The sequence below is a fragment of the Rhinopithecus bieti genome, unplaced genomic scaffold, assembly GCF_001698545.2.
Source record: "Rhinopithecus bieti isolate Rb0 unplaced genomic scaffold, ASM169854v2 scaffold_49457, whole genome shotgun sequence".
In the NCBI taxonomy this organism is placed as follows: domain Eukaryota; kingdom Metazoa; phylum Chordata; class Mammalia; order Primates; family Cercopithecidae; genus Rhinopithecus; species Rhinopithecus bieti.
Window position 1 is genome coordinate 1,804,867 of NW_016820128.1, and position 21,606 is coordinate 1,826,472.

Genomic DNA, 21,606 nt, shown 5'->3' on the forward strand with positions numbered 1-21,606 from the left:
AAAAAAAAAAAAAAAAAGAGAGACAGACTAGACTGTCATTTTCAAATGTTAGTATGCATGTGAGTTACCTGGGGACACGGTTAAATTCATATTCTGACTCTAGAGGTCTGGGGTGATGTTTGATTCCTCCATTTCTAATAAGCTCCCATATATTAGTCACGCTTCTTATAAACAGAACATACTTTGAATAGCAAAAGACTTGACTGACTCAGGGGTAAGTTCGGAGGGCTTACCTCTAAATCCAAAGTCTATTCCTAATGTGGCCATCACATTTAGAAATAGTGACCTAGTGTCGAAATTCTGGAAAACATCCTTAAATGTCTCAGTCATTGTATTAAGTTAAACATACCCAGCAATCCAAATAATCATGGTTACTAAATCTTAGTTTGTTTTCTATAGATGGAATTTTGCATATCTTTAAATTAAATTTCTCAGAATAGTCATTTCTCATGGATTTAAGAGACCATATTTTATTTTCGTACAGTATGGGTCTCATAGCATTTATCAAACACATAATTATTGATTGATTAAATGATTCTTAAGAAAGTGACAAACAGGGGCTTTACATCAGTTTTTATTATTTGCCTGCCTTTTAAGACATGATGAACTTTCACCATTTTCAGTCTTTTTCAGAAGTTAAGGTTTATAAAAATATTAAATGTCATCAAATTCTTTGATAATTAGATAACTAATTTAAAAAGAAAACCAATGAAAGAGAGTATCTGAAAAGAATATTAATAGCTTATTTAATCATATTTGGCATCAGGAAATATAGATTGCTGAAAATAAAAAATGGTTTTTCACAATAAAATAATTGAAAATGTTGAGGCTATTTCTCAAGAATCTAATGAAAATAATTTCATTTGCTAAGCACCTATAACTAAGCTTTTATGACACAATATATATAATTGTCATAATCTTGCAGGGCAAATTATGTTTTCATTACATATGAGAAAGCTGAAGCTCAGATTGGAGAAGTAACCTGTTCAATTTTATGTTTCTATTCAGAGGAAGCGAGCAATTCAAACCTAGGCCCACCTGATTTTAAATTCTGAATTTAGGAACTTCTAAGTAAATGGTAAGATAACTGCTTTTGAAATCCTGGGAGACAGATTCAATTTCCAATTTTCTCAAGAGTTATTTGATTGTTAGCAAACATGCTTATAATCTCTATGAATTATCATATTTTCATCCAAAAGGAGTTATGATGATTCCTACCTTGTATGTTTGTTGTGAGGACTAGAATGGATAATACATGTTAAAACATTACATCTTGGGCTTGCCATTTATGTAATAAATGCTCACTGAATTATTCTAAAACCAAAATCCAAATTTCATTCTACTTTTTTTTTTTTTTTTGAGATAGAGTCTTGCTCTGTTGCCCAAGCTGGAGTGCAGTGGTGTGATCTTGGCTCACTGCAAGCTCCGCCTCCTGGGTTCACACCATTCTCCTGCCTCAGCCTTCCAAGTAGCTGGGACTACAGGCACACGCCACCATGCCCAGCTAGTATTTTATTTTATTTTGTATTTTTAGTAGAGACGGGGTTTCACCACATTAGCCAGGATGATCTCAATCTCCTGACCTCGTGATCCACACACCTCGGCCTCCCAACGTGCTGGGATTACAGGTGTGAGCCACGGTGCCGGAGGCATTCTACTTTTATATAAACAATGTTTGAGTTAGTGAGGATGTTCGAAGGAGAGTAGGTATCTCAGAGGGGGTATAAATTCTCATGTTTCCCAGCCCAGTCTTGTTCTCTGTGTCTCAGGATTGATGACAGTGTAAGAAAGGAGCAATTAGGGTCAGTTCTGGAAAAATAAAAAAAAAGAAGAAGAAGGAAAGAAAGAGAGAGAAGAGAGAGAGAAGGAGAAAGAACATGATCAATATAGTCTTTGAACTGTTCACATACCAGTTTCTTAAATTTATTTATTGTTATATTATTTAAACCTACAGAAAAGTTGAAAGAGTAATACACGGACATCATATACTCTACCTGAATTGACCAAGCATAAACCTGTGCTACATTCCCTTTCTCTCTCTCTCTCTGCCTTTCTCTCTCTCTTTCTTTCTCCACACACAAATGTATTTAACCAGATATGTGATAAGATCTAATCAGGAAAAATGAAGCTTGGAATATATGAGTTATATGGAATAATTTAAAAGTAAATAAAGCAGTGTCTTATTTTCCATTAACCCCATGGTGATGAAAATAATCAATACATTACTAAATTGCACAAGGTAAAATTTATAATTTTAAAAACATACAAGAGTCCCTAAACCTTTTCTGGTTTTTTTTTTTTTTTCTTTTGAGACAGAGTCTAACTCTGTTGCCCAGGCTGGAGTGCAGTGGCACGATCTCGGCTCACTGCAACCTCTGCCTCCGGGATTCAAGTGATTCTCCTGCCTCAGCCAAGCGAGTAGCTGGGATTACAGGTGCCTGCCACCACACCCAGCTAATTTTTGTATTTATAGTAGAGATGGAGTTTCACTGTGTTGGCCAGACTGGTCTCTAACATCTGACCTCCTGATCCACCTGCCTCGGCCTTCCAAAGTGCCGGCATTACAAGCGTGAGCCACCGTGCCGGCTCCTAAACTTTTGACAAAATTTAAACTAGCAATATTTGACCCAGAAAAATTTGAGTTGGAAAATTAATAGTTTAAAAAACTCTCAAAAGGTAAAATCTCATGTGTATGTACAAAAGAAATTCCCTGATAAATAAATCATGTTTGTTAAGTTTATGCAGAAAATAACTGTTGAACATGAAATAATGTTAAATGGGAATAGGAAAATAATAGAAATTACCAAACCATACCTCATAGAAAATAGTCAAGGAAATACTTGATTTAATGGAGTCCACTCCCTAAATTGTTATCTAACAAAATTAATCAATGTTGAGATTATGTTTATTAAAGGAAGTCATTAACATAGAATTGAAATACCTTGGAGTAAAAATGGAAAGTCTGAAGCATCTATTGGGTCGAAGTGGCAGTGTTAAAATGCCCTGTATAACAATGTTACATTTTGTGTAATTGGAGTGCAGATACATTTCTCATTTCTTCAAAGCAACAAAATGTATGTGAAAATACTTTATGACTACTTTGGAAAACTGACAAATGTGAGCTACTACCAAAAAGAGTTTTATATATGCTTGCCAACAGTTTTCAGAAAACAAATTAGGTTATCTTTAACACATTGCAAACATGCTGAAAATGCCTTTTAGTCCATTATAAATTACAGTATTTACCAAATGCCATATTGTCTTCTAAATATATAAAATTAACAAACATAAAAAGCAACACACTCACTAGATTAACTATGTTACAGGTATAATTAACAATCTGAAAATAGAAACAGTCAAATGTCTTATCTTCAAAATTAAAATCTATATTTGCAAGTTTGTTGCCAAGTGTTTATAATTTATAAAGTCTATTGAGTGTTTATTATAAATCATACTCTCTAACATCTCTTCATAAAAATATTGCTGTGCAGCATTTGGTTTTAGTCATTTTTTTCCCCAAATGTGAGGACTTCTTTTTACTAATCCATCTAAATCTTCCTGTCTACTTTGTGAGATACTTTACTCTTTTTTAAGATGTTCCATAACCTCAAAACTGAGAAAACTAGTTGACTCGAGGAATAAAATCAAATATTTTTTCTGATTATATTGCTAATTATTGACTGCTATTTCAGCTATAGACTACACATTTATTAAACTAAGATGTATATATTTTATAGATGGGGAAGAGAGAGAGAAGAGGGAGAAAGAAAATCAATATGTGGGTAGAAGGAAAAATAAATAAAAATATAGAAAGACCAGGTCCAGTGCCAGATCTTATGAAATTTTTTATTTTTAGGACATAAGAGAGCTCCTGAAATGAAAAATTTGCTTTCATTAAATGTTTGTTTAATGTACCCTATACATGTGCTCACATAACTAGGAAATATCACCCTCTATCACTGGGAATATTTTTTCTCTTGAAGTTGTAGATTATTTTTGTTGTTTATTTATCTTGCTTTGTTTTCTCTGAACTTTCTGAATCTATGGTTTGGTGTTTGTCATTATTTTTTTTTATTATTATTATTATTTTTTTTGAGACAGAGTCTCGCTCTGTGGCCCAGGCTGTAGTGCAGTGGTGCCATCTTGGCTCACTGCAAGCTCCGCCGCCTCCCGGGTTCATGCCATTCTCCTGCCTCAGCCTCCCTAGAAGCTGGGACTACAGGCGCCGGCCACCCCATCCAACTAATTTTTTTTTGTATTTTTAGTAGAGACGGGGTTTCACCGTCTTGGACAAGATAGTTTCCATCTCCTGACTTCATGATCTGCCCACCTCGGCCTCCCAAAGTGCTGGGATTACAGGCGTGAGCCACCACGCCCGGCCTGGTGTTTGTCATTATTTTTTAAAACTATTCAGGCATGATTACTTTAAACATTTATTTGTTTGCTTTTTCTCCTTTTAGTATTTCTTTTACATTATCTTTTATGCCATTTGTAATCTCCCTTCTGTCCAAGTTCTTAATCTTTTAAAATTTTTAAATTATTTTTATCTTTGCATTTCAGTTTGGGAAGTTCTATTGGTACTGCTTGTCATTCATTTACTTCCCCCTTAGCTATGTTCAGTCCACTGGTGAGCCCATCAAAGGCATCCCTTATTTGTATTATTACGTATTTTATTTCCAGCATTTCCTTTTGATCCTTTCTTAGAGTTTTCTTCTCTGTGCTTACATTATCCATTTGTTCTTATATACTGTTCACTTTTTAATTATAGACCTTAATATATTAATTATAGTAATTTAAAATTACTGTCTGATAATAACTAGTTCAATTTTAAATCCTCAGCCCGACAGTTCTAAAAGTTTCATTATACTTGAGTCTAGTTATCATGGTTTTTTTGTCTCTTCAGACTGTTTTTTAGCATGCTTTATACTTTTTTATTTGAATCCTGAACATTATTATATCAGATTAAAGGAACTTCAATACCTAAACTTTTAGTGTGAGGTTTTATGTTTTTCTAGTTAGAGTTAGGCTGTAATTTCTGTTGGCTCTAGCTGTGGCATCAGAGGTTAAATTTTAGGTAGTACCTTTGCTTTTATGTCCACTCTTGCCCTTGGGTTTCCCCAGAGACTCTTTCTTAAATAGCATCTAAAGCTTGCAGTTATTTCAGCTGTAATTCTCTGCGCTGTAATTATATAGGAGCCCTAAATAAGTCCTTGCTTGCTAATTCTATCATCTCAGTTATTTGTGGGTCTGTTTCTATTGGCTGCTTTTTCTCCTAGTTACAGTTCTCATTTTTCTGCTTGTTTGAATATGTAGTAATTTAAGATTGAATAGTAGACATCATAAATGTCATGTTGTTGAATGCTAAATTGTGGCGTACTTATTAAAAAGCTTTTTGAACTTTATTTTGATAGGCAGTTGTTACACTACTGTGAATCCTCGAGTTTTGTGTGGTTATTAAGGCTAGTTTACTACTAAGATGAAATCCCCAACTGAATGCTTCAAATGTTCACCAAGTTTTTCTTCTCTGGCATAGTGGAGCTCTAATGTCTTCCAGGCTTATTTGAGCTCTGAAAACTATTCTTTGCCCAGCCTCATGCAACACTCCTATGCAGATCTTTAGAGTACATTATTTAAGTAATGCCATTCTTTCTAATACTATGCTCTGCAATTCCAGCCACTTCAGCCTCTCCAAATCTGATCTTTGTCTTCTCAGCTCAGTGACACAGTACTTTACTACTTATGTCTCCCCTACCTACTCCCTGATCTGGATGGAAAGTGTCTCTACACAGAAAATAAGGGCTACCAAAACCTTACTTCATTTATTTCCCCTCTTTCAGGATCATACTTTTGTGTCGTCAATTGTTCAAGTTCCAGAAAGAGGTTTTTTGTTTGTTTGTTTGTTCATTTCATATATTCATCTAGTTTTTCACTGTTTTTGAAATGCTAATTATGAAGGTAAATACAGTGAGGCTTAGATAAATTAAGTGACTTAACCAATATAAGTTGCATATCTGGGATTCAAAGCTACATCTCATAGAGTCTGACTTCAAAACTCATGCTTATAACCCTTTCATATTTGTATTGAATTCTCTTCTAAGTGTCTGACTTACTTAATCCTCCATGGGCAGATGTAGTATGACCCTCAGTTATCTAAATATTTTGCTAGAAAAAGGCTTGAACAAATTCAGCAAAATGTTAAAAAATGCTTTATCTGGGGAACGAAATTATAGATATAGTTCCCATTTATATTATCCATAATAACTAATATTCCAGCAACAAGTAAGTTTTGATTTTACATATTAAAAATAACTAAAATTCAAAAGATAAACTTGTAAAAATTCAAGCTGTGTTTTAATGAGAAGAAAAAAGTGTTTCCAAAAACACATCAAAAATCAGGGTTATATACTTTGTTGTTATATAGATGATGATGGCAATGTACACCATTTCTAAAAGTCTGGTATACCTGATTAGGTAGCACTCAGAAAACATAGTTTCAGTCACAGAAACCATCATGCAGACAGGATGTATAAAAAGTGAAGTCTAGAGAAGAATTGGTGAAGTGTTTACTCATATAATCTAACAATCTTAAACCACCAAATGCTAATGTGAGTACAGAATAATTAAGAAAAAGCTTCAAGTAATTGTCTTAACTTTAATTGCTAGGACTTTGGGGATATGTAACTGACTTTCTATGTTGGAGTTTCAGAGCTGACATGATCACAGCTTTCAACTCTCAGCTTTGTCTCATTTGTTTAACATGGCAGACTCTTAATTATGAAAGCTCCAAATTAATTGTATAGTGAAATACCCCGAGAAGCTCCTTGTATAGGTGCTATGCAAATGTAGTATGATTGACTGATAGATATGTATGTTTCCTTTGAAAAAAATATGAGCTCTTGCTGAGTGAAGAAATTGAACTGATATCCCCCATAACTCTATTCTACTGCTTTTATAAACAACCAAACATATTTTCCTTTTTCTAAAAAAATCTTAATTTAGTATCTTTTCTGTCAGTATTCTGGAATGTAAATAACATTAGTAGCAGCACTGAATGTTCCTGTGTGTTCTGAAGCCTTCACACAGAGTACTATATTTATGTGTACATGTATATCTTATTTATTTTTTTCTAATTTGTGAAGCAAAAGATACCCAGCTTGGCTATGAATGTCAAGCAGCAAATTTGAAGTCTCACCATGATGTTGTTAGGTGTTCCAGAATTTTTAGGTGACAGAGGAGCTATTTCTTATAATGTTTGCTTTTCATCTTACAAATGTGGACATCATTGCAGATTATACTGCAGAAAGATTTCTCAAGTCACTCAAGATGAAAATAATGTTTTTAAATCAAGCTAGGCACACTGAAACTTTTCAGTTCCTTAGCAATTTTTTTGGTTTATCATTTTAATCACTCAGGTATCTTAATGATTTTGAAACTGGATGTCTAAAAAGTCGTTTACCTTTTGTTTCCCCTCATTGAGTTGAGTAGATAGAGAACAGAATCTCTTCCTAGGCATAGTTTACCCCATTCACTCCAGAAATGTATGCTGAAACCTAATCTTTAGACTCTTGCTAATGACTTTTTCTAAAACATGATATTATTAATAACTTTTTTTAACATGACATGGTATTGCCTGGCATAAAATGATAAAGTAAACTCTATAGAACACTCACCTCTGTTGACCATGCTCACAAATCTGAGAACTAAAAAAATCTTCAAGCCAATTATTCAGAAATTGAAAGTTAACATTAACCCCACCATGCTCTCACAAACACAAGTGCTCACCCTAGCAAGAAATAATTTATTAGTGAATTTACTAGCGTTTGAAGGCAAATGGTATGCTGAAAAGTGTGGGCTTTACGTTCAAATAGAGCAGGATTAAAGTCTTAACCTCACTTGTCAATAGCTGGATGACTTTGGTCAGTTTTCTTATGTGTATAAGGAAGGCAAAAATGAGAGAGAGAGAATAAATAGATACAGCAGAATTTTTGTAAGGACTGGAAATACTATTTAGCTCACTTACTAAGATTCCTGACCCATAACAGGCATTAAATAGTAACTACTTTATGAATCCTGGGAATCGTCAAAGTTGCTTTGACTGAGGAGGTAAAAAGGAACACATATGAAGGAGCAAAATGGTTTCTGTGTTATATTTTTGTGTTAAGGGACTTCCCTAGAAGAATAGATTTATTATTTTAAATTCTGTTCAATCTTTCTAAGGGTTACTAACATTTCCTCACTCACTCATTTGACAAATTGAGCACCAATTATTCATTCGCTTAGCAAATATGTATTGAATACCTCATTCAATCATTAATTCCTTCATTTCTTCATTTAGGTAGTCAGTCAGGGGACAGACACCTGGCCCTGGGAGATAAAAAATATTATATAAAGGTCCGGGGAGGTTGCAGGCTAATGAAAATAAGATTGATGTAACAATGTGTGATCACACATTTCTCTTAGGATCAGCTCTTTCCCCTTTCAGTGAAGGAACAGTCAAGGCTCCTCACTTTGGGAACTTTACTGATTATCTTTTTCCCACGCTGCCCTTTATCAAATAGAGACTGGAGAGGGTCACCGTCATTTCTTTAGCAGAGCCAATTTTAAGCTATTACTTAAAGGCTTCTCGTATTTCTGCGAAATGGAAAATTATTTCTTCTTTTTTTCCCTTTTGTTCATAAATGCATTTTTTAACTAATGGATTTTAAATAATAGTTTTACAACAGAAATATTGGACAGATAGTATAGAGAGGTCCAATATAACCCCCCACACAATTTCCCTTATTACTCAAATCTTACATTATTATGATGCATTTGTTACAATTAACCAGCCAATACTGTTGTCTGATTATTATAAAGTCCATATTTTATTCAAATGTCTTTGGTATTTATGCCCTTCTATTCCAAGATTCCATCCAGAGTACCACATTACATCAAGTTTTCTTGTCTCATTAGTCTCTCTTGTCTGTAGCAGTATCTCAGACATGTCTGGTGTTTGATGTCCTTGACAGTTTTGAAAAGTGGTGGTCAGTTTATTGTAGACTGCCCCTATGTTAGATTATGCCTATATTTGTCAAAATTAGACTGGGGTTACAAGTTTTGGAGAGGAATAATATAAAGGTAAGGAACAATTTTCATTACATATCAAGGTTAACTTTATCAAAATGATTTATGACAGATGATGCTGGCCTTGATTACCTGGCTGAAATACTTTTTATCAGGGTTCTCCACTGTAAAATTACTCTTTTCTCCCACTCCATACTGACTGTTCAGAAATAGGTGACTATGTGTAGTCCACACTTGATGAATAGAGTCTTGTGCTTCACCTTTTGCAGAATAATGAACCTACAGAATTCTTTTACCTGTGAAATGTGTCACTTCTTAATTTATTAATATTTAGTAATTTACTTACATCAGTACTGATTCACATATAATAATTTTAGACTTTGAGTTGTAATTCTATGCTACTTTGTTTATTTTGCTGCTCAGCTTGTTTTAGCTTTTGCCATTGGGAGCCTTTTAAGTTGGATCTTGTGCCCTTTGTTATGCACTCATCAATGTATGGGTTGTTGTGTGTGTGTGTGTGTGTGTGTGTCTGTTAGCACTTTCTTATTTACTGGCATTAAAGATGTTCCAGGTTCATCTTGTGTATTTCATGCCCTAGTCATAGAAGCAGTCATGTCTCCAAGGATAGGATTCCTGGTTCTTTTTATTGAAGAATGACATTAGAAACCAATATCTGGGTGCTAGGTGTGCTTGTTGCTACTAGAGTGTCATTTATTTAGGCACTCTCAGATGACAGAGGAAAGAAATATGTGTGTATATACTACTTATGTAGATATATCTATAAGTATTTCTATATACAGCTATTGGTATTATGTTAAGTTAAACATATGATCTTGCTGTTGTCTCCAACTCTAATCCATTACTACATGAACCACTCTGCTCTCCTCCACTTACTGATCAGTACATTTCCACTCCATACAGTGCTGTCCCATTAGATTAGAAAAGATATAGATTATATCTATAATAGCAATAGATTAGAATTTTTATTTCTGTTAATCTACACCAGCGTCTGATATTGTGTGGGGTTTTGTTTTGTTTTGTGTTTTTAGCCATTCTAACAGGTGTATAGTAGTATTTCCTTCTTGTTTTAGTTGGTAATTCTCTAATGGCAAAAGATGTGAACATCTTTTAGTGTGGTTATTTGCTATCTAATTATCTTATTTGGTAAGACGTCTGCTTACATCTTTGCTACATTTTTAATTGGTATGTCTATTTTCTTATTGTTGAGCTTTAAGAATTCTTTGCATATTTTGAATATAAGCCTTTTATCAGATATGTGTTTTGCAAATATTTTCTCCCAGTCTGTGGCTTGTCTTTGCATTTCCTTAACAATGTCAATATCAAAGCACAAGGTTTTTATTTTAATGATGTGCAGGTTATCAATTTTTTTCCAATGAAAAGCGTTTTTGGTGTTAAATACAAAACTCATCACTATATCCAAGGTTACCTAGATATTCTCCTCTGTCATCTTCTAGAGCTATTATAGTTTTATGTTTTGCATTTTCATTGATGGTCCATTTTGCATTAATTTTTGTGAAAGATGTGACTTCTGGGTCTATTCATTTTATAACATATGGACTTCCAATTGTTCTAGTATCTGTTAAAAAGACTAATTTTTCTCCACTGTATTGTGCTTGCTCGTTTGTCAAAGATATGCTGACTGTATTTGTACAGGTATATTACTGCACTCTCTTTTGTTCCATTGCTGTCTATTATTTTGCCATTATCACATCGCCTCAATTACTGTAGCTTTACAGTAAATCCTGAAGTCAGGTAATGTCAGTACTCCAACTTTATTCTTCTTCTTCAGCATTGTGTTGGCTATTTTGTTTTGTTTTGTTTTGCTTTCGTTGTCTTTCCATATAAACTTTAGAATCATTTTGTCTATATCCATAAAATAGCAGTTGGGGTTTTTATTGGGATTGACTTAAATCTATTGATCAAGTTGGGAAGACATGACATACTGACAGTGTTGAGTCTTTTAATCCATGAACACAGATTATTTCTCCACTTATTTAGATCTCTTTTAAATGATTTTTTGAGATTATGTAGTTTTCTGCACATACATTTTGAAATACTATTTTATATAAACCCTAGAATTTCCTGTTTTAGTGCTAATATAAATGGCATTGTATTTTAATTGTGTGATTCAAATTCCATTTGTTAACTGCTGGTATAAACAAAAGTTAACTGACTTTGATATATTAGCATTGTATCTTGTTGCCTTGCTATAATCACTTAGTAGTGCTGGAATTATTTTTTTGTTAATTCTTTGGGATTTTCCATTGCTGCCTGGGAATAAGTATTATTTCCTTCTTTTCAATCTATATACTTTTCTTTTTTTTTTTTTTTTTTTTTTTTTTTTTTTTTTTTTTTTTGGCCTTTTCTTGTATTATTGCACCAGCTACGATTTCCAATACAATGATGACAATGAGTGGTAAGAGTAAACATGTTTGCCTTTTTCCCCTATCCAAAATTAAAGCATCCACTTTCTCACCATTAAGTAGGATACTAGTGCTACATTTTTTTGGCAGACATTTTCATCAAGTTGAGGAAGTTCCTCTTTATTCCTTGTTTATTGAGAATTTTTATTTTGGGTAGGTGTTGCATTTTTCCAAATGCTTTTTTTGGCACCAATTTATATGATCATGTGATTTTTCTTCTATTCATTAGTGGATTTCATGAATTAATTTTCTAATATTGAACCATCAGTCTTGCATACCCAAAACAAGTCCTACTTTGTTGTGGTGCGTAAGTCTTTTTAATTGTTGCTGGACTCAATTTGTTAATATTTGTTGAGGATTTTTACATTTGTATTAATGAAAGATATTGGTCTGTAGTCTTCCTTTCTTGAAATGTCTTTATCTTATTTTGGCATTAGGGTAATTTGGCCTCATAGAGTTAATTAAAAAATATTCTCTCTGCTTCCATTTTCTAGAAGAGATTATGTACATGGAGAAGAAATTTATGTACATAAAGAAAATATAGAGGCCGGGCACAGTGGCTCATGCCTGTAATCCCAAGACTTTGGGAGGCCGAGGCGGGCGGATTGCCTGAGGTTGGGAGTTTGAGACTAGCCTGACCAATATGGAGAAACTCCATCTCTACTAAAAATACAAAATTATTTGGATGTGGTGGTGCATGCCTGTAATCCCAGCTACTTGGGAGGCTGAAAAAGGAGAAGAACCTGGGAGGCAGAGGTTTCTGTGAGCCGAGATCATGCCATTGCACTTCCCACAGGACAAAAACAAGCAGGGGAACCAGAGTTCTAGAAGTGAATTTGAAATGAGAGCCCTGAGGGCAGGCAAGGAAACAAGGAAGAAGACCAGGAAGAATTACATCCTTTGCTTAAAACAAAACAATTACTTAATTAGGTTCTTATATAAACATAGGAGTGTGTATATATATTATATATATAATGTCTTTACATATAGACATATGTATATATAAAGTTTGCAAAAGTCAGATATACTCATTTGAGAAAATTCTGAAAATATAGGCAAGAAAAAAGAGGAAAATAAAATCCTTTTTATACTAATTTCTCCTCCAAAGGATAACTACTCTTATTCTGGTATACCTGTATCCTTCCAGTCTTTACTTTTAACATATTTAGTATAATACACTGCATATTTGTTTGTAATTTTTTTAATTCTTAAAAATATACCATGAGCATATATGCAGGTCATTTAACAGTCTTCTGCACCCTCATTTGTAATGACAGTAAGGTATTTCAATATATGTTTACAGCCAACCTCCTACTGGTGGACATTTAGTTTCCTTCTGTTTTGTTTCCAATTTTTTGTTATCATGAATAATAATGTAATGAATATTCTTGTGGCTATATTTTGCTCATGCTCATGTAAACTTCCTAAGTATATTTTTAGAAAATTAGGATTATTGGTAAAGGTAACACCATGTAAAATACTAAGATTTCTAAATGTCTTGCCAATTTCTCAAGAAAGATTATAGAGGGGTCACTGTCAAAGACCAGGGACCTGCCCTAAAAGTTGCCCTCTTTTAATCTTAAAGACATACTCTGAATCTAATCTCAAACATCCCTTTCCATAGAATTTTTCAAAATTTTTTTTCAAGGAATCTAGAGTGGATTGTTACAGTGCTGTTTCCAAAATTAAACTAATTTAAAGACTCTTAAAACCATTCAAGAAGAAGAAGAAAAAAAATATATATATATATACACATATATATATTTCTGGAAGCAACTCTTCATCCTTTCCATCCCAGTCTATCACCACCTCTCTCAGTAGACCCACAGTTCTTACTTTTAAGTAACTGGCAGTTTACAGTAGAGAAGGATTTCAAATCTAAGTTGGAACTGAGCTCAGGGAAAATAATAAGTTGTTTGTTTCCTATTTTCCAGCTGACCTTGGAGCCCATCTCTAAGCTTTTACTGAAATTTGGAGGCATCTCAATATGTTTAAAAAAGATAATCTCTGTGATTTCACCTTTTGCCTCTTACACACACACACACAAAAAAGAGTCTATTGACTGGTTGCAAATACATTAGTTCATTAGGTAAAGAATACATTGCTAAGCACATGCTATACATCCTAATAAGGTTTGCTTTCATTTTGTACCTGATTAATTCATACAGGGGCAGCAAAGCATGGTGATTTAGAGCTCAGTATCTGTGGAAAGACAGACTTTGGTTCAAATCCTTTTTTTTTAAATTTACTGTATGATGTTGGGCGTATTACCCAAACTATCCTAGTCCCAATTTGTTCACCCACAAAATGTTAACAATTGTAATCATATGTTTGATAGTGCTATTGCATGATTTAAAGAAAATACTATGTTAGCATAATACTATGTATTATATACTATGTACATATAACATTATACATAGTATTATGTTACATATATAACATACATATGTTAGCATGGAGCTAACATATAATATGTGCTCAATACATGTTAAATAATGATAAAATGATAAACAATTAATATGCCATTTTCAGTGTCTCTTTTACTTCTTTTATGGAAATTTAGGATTCCAAACTGAGACAAGATCAAACTGAATAAATTTGAGGTAACACAAGGCCCACCTACCTTTACCAAATTATCATTTTCTCTCCCAAGAGCAGCAGAGGCATTTATCTAGGCTTAGTATTATTTATCAATAAAAAATTATGGACAAGCTGTCAATGAACTGCTAAGTGCAGTATCATCTTCAGCTATACCACATCTTGAAATAGTGGGCTTCAATTCATGTTTCATGTGCAGATTAGTATTCATATTACTTACATTAAAAGGAGTAGAAATTGGTAATAAAATTATTACAGAATCTTTGGACAATGGTCCCTGCATGTCTCTGTTCATAATCTTGGCATTAAGGCAATTTACTAAGCCTTATTTATGCTTCAAACATTGTGTTTTAGAATGTACTCTCATGGATATTTCCTCATTTGCTCTTCCTGTGTACTCATTCTTATTTCTAGTAAATGTAAAGAGAACAGTGAGGCTCAGTGAGGTTAGGTAACTTGCATTCAGTTCTATAAAATTTGCCCGTGTTCCTTTATTTCTTTTCCAACTGCAGGTGCCATTCTGTTACCAGTGCTATTATAAATAAACCATTTGTGGCTTTTCAAAGATGGCCTCCCCAAGGGAAAGCTGATATAGGCATCATCTTATTCCTATTGGGTTGCCATCACAAAATACTATAGACTTGTAAACAATAGGAATTGGCTTGTAAACAACTGAAATTTGTTCCTCACAGGTTCTAGAACCTGGGAAGTCCATGATCAAGGCAACAGCAGACTTGGTGTTTGGTGAGATGTCTGGTGAGGGCTGATCTCTGGCTCATCTAGCTGTGTCCTCACATGGTGGAAGGGAAAAACAAGCTCCCTCTGATCTATTTTATAAGAATACTAATCCCATTATGAAGACTCTAGCTTTATGTCATAGTCCCACTTCCTAATACTATCACCTTAGGGGTTAGGTTTCCAACCTATGAATTTTGGGAGGACACAAACATTCATTTCATAGTAGGAACTGACCGCAAGGACAGAATCATGACTCCGTTTACACCACTCGGAGTAAAATAAAATGTTTTCTTTTCCATAACAGTGAGATTGCTTTTCTACAGAACTCATGAATTTATCCATGTTGTATTCCCATAGGACAATCTTATATTCCAAGCTCTTTGTATGAATATTTCAAATTGGGGAAATGAAAGCAGCTAGCTGAACAGTCTGAAAAGGTAACAAAGGCATTCTTTGCTGGTTTTGTTATTCTGCTTCACTCTCTTCGATTAAAACTGGCCCACTGATGGGATTTCCTGAAATGAGGTTCAAGTTGATAATCCCAAATACAAGCATTTTAAGAAACTCGTTCTCTGTACCAGTCTTTAGTTAAAAACTTAGTATGGCCTGGATTTAAGCTGTAGATAATGAGGTTTAAGAAATCTAGGGGAGAAATACAAGCTTTCTCAAATATCACTAGTAATAAAAATTCTATTTATGGGCTAAAGGTATAGAATTGAAGCACAGTTCCTACTAGTGTGTGGAGAGCTTTAATTTGACTTCGAAATCAGGATGAACTAGGCCAGATGGTTAAGAAATGTATTCTCTGTCTTCAGATAAAATTAATAGGATGCTCCCTTTGTAAACGCATACTGACGTGACAGGATGAAGTAAAAGTCCATATTTATGACAAAGTGTATTTAAGAAGCACAAAACCACAGTGGAGGAAAAAAAGAAAGAAAAACTGCTTTTATCATCTAGTAGTATTTCACAATTGTGAAGATCACATTTCAGGCAACCTTCATTTAGAAAATAGAAACAAAATAAGAAAAGGCTTTTGCAATGCTCCTTTTGAACTACAAGGTTCATGAATCCCTCATCTATGGTCTGAGAAATCTTTGGATAAGAGAATTCCTTCATATTGGTTTTCTTTACTGAGATTTGCATCCAAGCTCAATTTCTGTAAAAAGAGAGAGGAGAGGAGTGTAGAATTGGAGTTTAAAGGGAAATGTTACCAGAAACGACTGATCTCTACAGTTAAAATGATAATGGCACCATTTGTTTTGACTCTGTAACATCGGTTGCAAGAGATTTAACAATAATCTCCATTCTGAAGACCCCTTCAAAGATCCACCTCGCTCCATGGTGTTCTTTATCTGATTAATATATTAACTTTTCATTTTAAAGAGATCATTTATCTTGAAGCAAAATGAACTCTTAGTGAATACTGCGTTACTAGTATCAACATGGACAAACTACATAGAGTCTAAAAAGAATACTGAAGCCACAGTAGGAGAAAGAGTCCACTAGTGCTTATAATTTAGTGGGTGGCAACTCAAAGGAATTAGAAGGTAGATAACAATAAATTAGCCTGCCCTGGAACTCTAAGTGGAGGAGTGGAGGAGAACTGGCAGGTAATAATTTAGTTGAAATTACCTGTCTAAATGTGAGTATCATTCCAGAAAGTTAATTAGCATTGTTAGCAGCTGCAAGCTGGATATTTAGCTCAAATGACATATGGAAGTCATCTGTCACAATGCCTGGTATATAGTAAGTACTCAGTTAATGGTTATTAATATTATTTTAAAATATCTAATTTTCCTACACCAATTTTCTTCTGTTTGGAGAGCACTGTCTAATTGCTTTCTTCCCTAATGAAATGGTAGTAGATGATTAACCACGCTAAAGAAAATGGTCCTCCATAGCCACGCACCCATGTCTCACCTGAAAGATTCCTGCCCTTGTCATGATGAAATGAACATGACTACTATGATCAAGCTTGTATCTCCATAGCAGCTAGGACAATAAATGGTGAGATGCAGGAAGTTTACACACACTCAGTGTGTAATTAATGAGATGTAGCCATTTCATTAATAGTGTGGAGATCTGATTTCAGTGTATAAATGATTCATAAATCAGTTTATATAAAATGCATGGTCATATGGAGTCCTTAACAGAGGGTAAAAGGCAAATACATGCGAATTAAGATTATTGGTTTTGAAATGATAGTAATCACATTATAATAATATTAAAATATTTTTATTAATTGAACACTCAAACATATTGTTTAATATGTGCCAGGCAGTGTGATAAGCATGTGACACGAATTACATTAATCCTCACAATAAGCCTATGAATTATGTACTATTACTAATTACCATGCTGTAAATGAGAGGTGTATTAATATACTCTTGCACTGCTATAAAGAAATACCGGGGACTGGGTAATTTATAAAGAAAAGAGTTTGAATTGGTTCGCAGTTCTGCAGGCTGTACAGGAAGCATGACAGCCTCTGCTTCTGGGAGGCCTCAGGAAACTTACAATCATGGTAGAAAGTGAAGGGAAAGCAGGCTTGTCCTACATGGCTGGAGCAGAAGGAAGAGAGAGAGAGGGAAGGTGCTACACACTTTTAAAGAATCATATCTCACAATAACTCACTCACTATTATGAGAACAGCACCAAGGGAATGGTGCTAAACCATTCATGAATGATCCACCCCCATAATCCAACCACCTCCCATCAGACCCCACCCTCAACACTGAGGATTACATTTTAACATGAGATTTGGGCAGGGACACAGATCCAAACCATGTAAAGAAGATTCTTTCTCATGAATGTACAACAAAATGTAGCTAAGGATGACAGTCACATTTCTGTCTTTACTACATGCATAGTATAATACTAGTAAACCTTATTGTAATTGTTATTAGTATTATTTACACAGAATGGTACCTCTTGGAAAAATATACTTACATTAAAACATTAAAGCTCACTACTAAAATAATTTTGTTTTCATTGATTCCAGTTTTCCCACCCACTGTCCACTTAGGATGGCTTCAGAAAAGAGAAATGGTGTCAAATCTGAAGCAGTTTACTTAGTGTCTTCATAAAAAATTCTGGGATGAAATGGGAATTGTTCATTAAAATGCATACATATTTTTAAATAACCCATGTTTTGCATTTATTCTTTCTGCCTCTGTACCTTACATTACCAACGATAAGCAAGAAGAACATGGCATTCAGATTTAGCAGTTACATAACTGAGCTGAAAAAACTCAACATTTAATTAGGAACTGTGAAATTGTATAAACCTGCTTGACTTTTCTCCCATTAAAAATTTTATTAACACAAACTATTGCCACAAAATGCACTTGATTAGACTTTTCTATTTAAAAGGTTTTTATCATTGTTTTTTGATAATTTGTTTGGTTTTTTTGCTGTGAGGATTCTAAAATATCTAGAGTACACACTATAATATTCAGGAGGAATCCACCATATCACGTAAGTCAATCACACAGATAGAAACTAACCTGGCTAGCATTTGAACTGAGTCATTCAGAATCTATTTGTCAGGTCCCTTCTGGATGAATATAGCAGGAAAATGACTCAACATGGATTTAAGAAAAAAAGAATATATTGGCTACTTGAAATGTTCAAAAAGGTTTTTGCTTGTTTGTTTTTTTGGGGTGGGCATCAAGCATGCCTTTAGTTAGGTATTCTTTCACCTGTGTTAGCTTCGGGTTTCAGAGATGCTTTCTGTATTTGGTGGAAAATTGTTGACTAGAATCTTGGAGTTTATACCTCACTGTTTCAAAAAACCTCAGTGGAGAGAGACATCCTCTTCAAGAGCCATTCTACAAGCAGTCCCTGAACTGAGTCTAATTGTCTCTGGTTGGTTTGTCTTCATCCCGATGTTTGTCTAGTCAAGGTGGCTATGCCCTACGAGCCTCTCATGGCAAGACCTGAATTGTGTGCTCTCACTTAATGCCAGAGGTGTGGTCAGCCCAACTCAAATGAGATGGGGAGGATTGGGTTTTCTAAGGAAAATAAAAATGCGGGTAAAAAAAAACAAACACATGCCCTCTGCAGATTTAGAATCCAGGACATTAATTCTTGTAAACTTCTTCAAAATTGAACAATATAACTTTTAAAGCCCAGTACTGTACCCTGAATCTTATAACCTTCTTCTTAATTGAATGGTTTATCAGACTTACAACTCCAAACACAATTGAGGAAGAAAGAAAGGAAGGAAGGAGGGAAGGAAGGAAGGAAGGAAGGAAGGAAGGAAGGAAGGAAGGAAGGAAGGAAGGAAGAAAGAAAGAAAGAAAGAAAGAAAGAAAGAAAGAAAGAAAGAAAGAAAGAAAGAAAGAGAAAGAAAGAAAGAAGGGAGGGAGGAAAGAAAAGAAAGAAAGAGAAAGAGAGAAAGAGAGAGAAAGGAAAGAGAAAATTCTAGAGGAGTTTCTTTTTTAAGTGAGATTTTCATGTCTCTTTTAAGCCACATATCCCTTGCATTTCTTGCCTTTTGCTATCATTCTGGTGTGATTGTAGCTCTGCAGAGCAATAAGTTCTCAACATATGTTCCACAATTCATGGTTTTTCACAATGGTTCTACTACTAATTTTTTTTTGTCTTATATGCCATTCATGTTCAGTTCTCTAGACTTCCATTTTGATGTGTGTCTAATGCCTATATAAAAATACTATAGTAAGAAATATTTAAGGTTTCCTACAGTTGGTATTGTAACTAAACTAGCACATGATTAGAGCCTATCGGGAATTCTAATTAATTGAATTTTTAAGAGGCAGACCCTGAAAGTATAATTTTTTGAAAGTGATTTATTAGACAAGTTTTCAGAAAGAACCCAAAGGAAAAGAAGGAAGTGGGGCAGGGAAGAGACAGTAGCCAAGCTCAGTATAGTGTCAAGCAAAGTTCCACAGAAGGTAAATTTGACTCAATCCTATAGCTCTGGAGAGAATACAGGTCACACCTAGAGTTGTCTCACAACTAGGGGCACGGGAGCTGGAGAAGTTATATCCTAGAAGCCAGGCAGTTATTGGTTAAGTGCTCCTGGGGGCATGTGAATTCCTAGGTACTTTGAGTTCTCTCTTTGTGAAGAAAAGTTAGCTATAGCAGCTTGAGGACAGTGTCCAAAAAAGAGATAACATGTACTGGCTCTTTAGGGTGCAAAGTACATAGGAATCTGGGGCAGAAGAGGAGTTAGAAGGGATATGAGTCCAGCATTGACATTCTCTGCCACATTACTCCTCTAAGAAAAGTATATCTAAATAAGATACTCCATTTGTCCTATGAAGGGGAGAAAATGCTTGTCCAGTAAGACTTTAATGCTGTCACTGAGTTATTTTTCTTTGGAAAAGGTGGAATTCTCTTTACACCCAAATGGAGATCCACTTTTGTAAAGTAACAAATACCTAGGATGCAAGGGGAAAGGTCTAATTAGGTTTGTGCAAAAGTAATCCTACTTTTGCCATGACTTTTAATGGCAAAAACCGCAATTACTTTTGCACCAACCTAACACAATGGCTGTGAAATCAGTATTCCTTTGAATTATACTTGTAGCTTCTACTTCAAGAAAACCTGAAAATGAATCCCAGCTCCACCTCTTTAGCTTTAGGAAAAGTGAGTGAAATTATATGTACATATTATACAGATACAGAGAACTTGGTACTATGTATTGTACAGGTACTGTGAGTCTGCATAATATATGCATTTATTTGTTGTAATATTATTGCAGTTATCATAATTGTCAAAATGTTCAATTACTTAGGTATTTAGTTACGTACAAAAATGACTTCTGTCTTCACAATCAACATAAAGAACTAAGAGCAGTGGGAAAAATACACTATTTTACTTATATTTTGTCTGAATGTTTTAGGTTAAAAGCTTTTCAGTTGGATACTTTGCATGTATTTGTCATAAATCTCAGAGATTTGCTGTTATAAAAGATGAAGGATCATGAATTCAGACAAATATTATAGCTCTATTTTTTCTTTGTAAAAAAACTTCTTTAGAAAATTTTATTACACTGGTAATGCATGCTCATTGTAGGAAAATAATGAAAACTAGAAATAAGCAGAGAGCAGAAAATAAAATAAAATAAAAGACATTTATATCACAACTACCTATAGATAAAACTTCACATGCAATACATACAACATATGTATTTTACTTGAATAATACCTCATATCCTATAAAATTCACTAGACTTTGTGAATATCTATGTGAATAAAGTTACTTCTAGAATTTCATTCTTATTGGTTAGTATGCCATAAAATGAATGAAAAAGAACATCAGTTATCTGAGGTTAATTGTTGCCAAGAATATACCAATTTACTGAAATGTCAACTTAAATTTGTGGTAAGTGCCAAGGCTTTTAAAAGGACAAAACTTACTGTATGATAATTAATTTAGTTTGTACTTAAGACAATTCAAAATTCAAGTTTTCACTGTAATTGTATGTTAATTCTGAATATAATAGATGAATCAAACATTGATTTGTAGCACATTTTCTGACAAATATGTTTGAGGGCATGTGATTTTTATCCTTTACTTTATCCTTGATGTACACAAGAGGATCATAATTTTTTCCAATAAAAATGTGTAAGGCTTCATAAGTTTTCTTGCTTGAAGCTTCTACTGAGACATCCCCAGCTTCCTGCAGTTGTTTACTGCTCAAACTCTCCAAATCTTTATTTGCCAAACACTGCATGTAATTGGATGAGTCTCCCACATTCCTTCTGCTGACTTGAAGAAATTCTGCCTCTTC

The 21,606-nt window shown here is 34.1% G+C and overlaps 1 protein-coding gene across 1 annotated transcript in view; it reads left to right on the forward strand.

Moving 5' to 3' along the window:
* Positions 1–21,606, forward strand: part of CNTN6 (contactin 6) — a 315,151-nt gene that overhangs the window by 209,005 nt on the left and 84,540 nt on the right. The window contains exon 7 of the mRNA XM_017859613.1: positions 8,336–8,429. Coding sequence (XP_017715102.1) covers positions 8,336–8,429 — 94 coding nt within the window. The remainder of the gene's footprint in view (positions 1–8,335; positions 8,430–21,606) is intronic.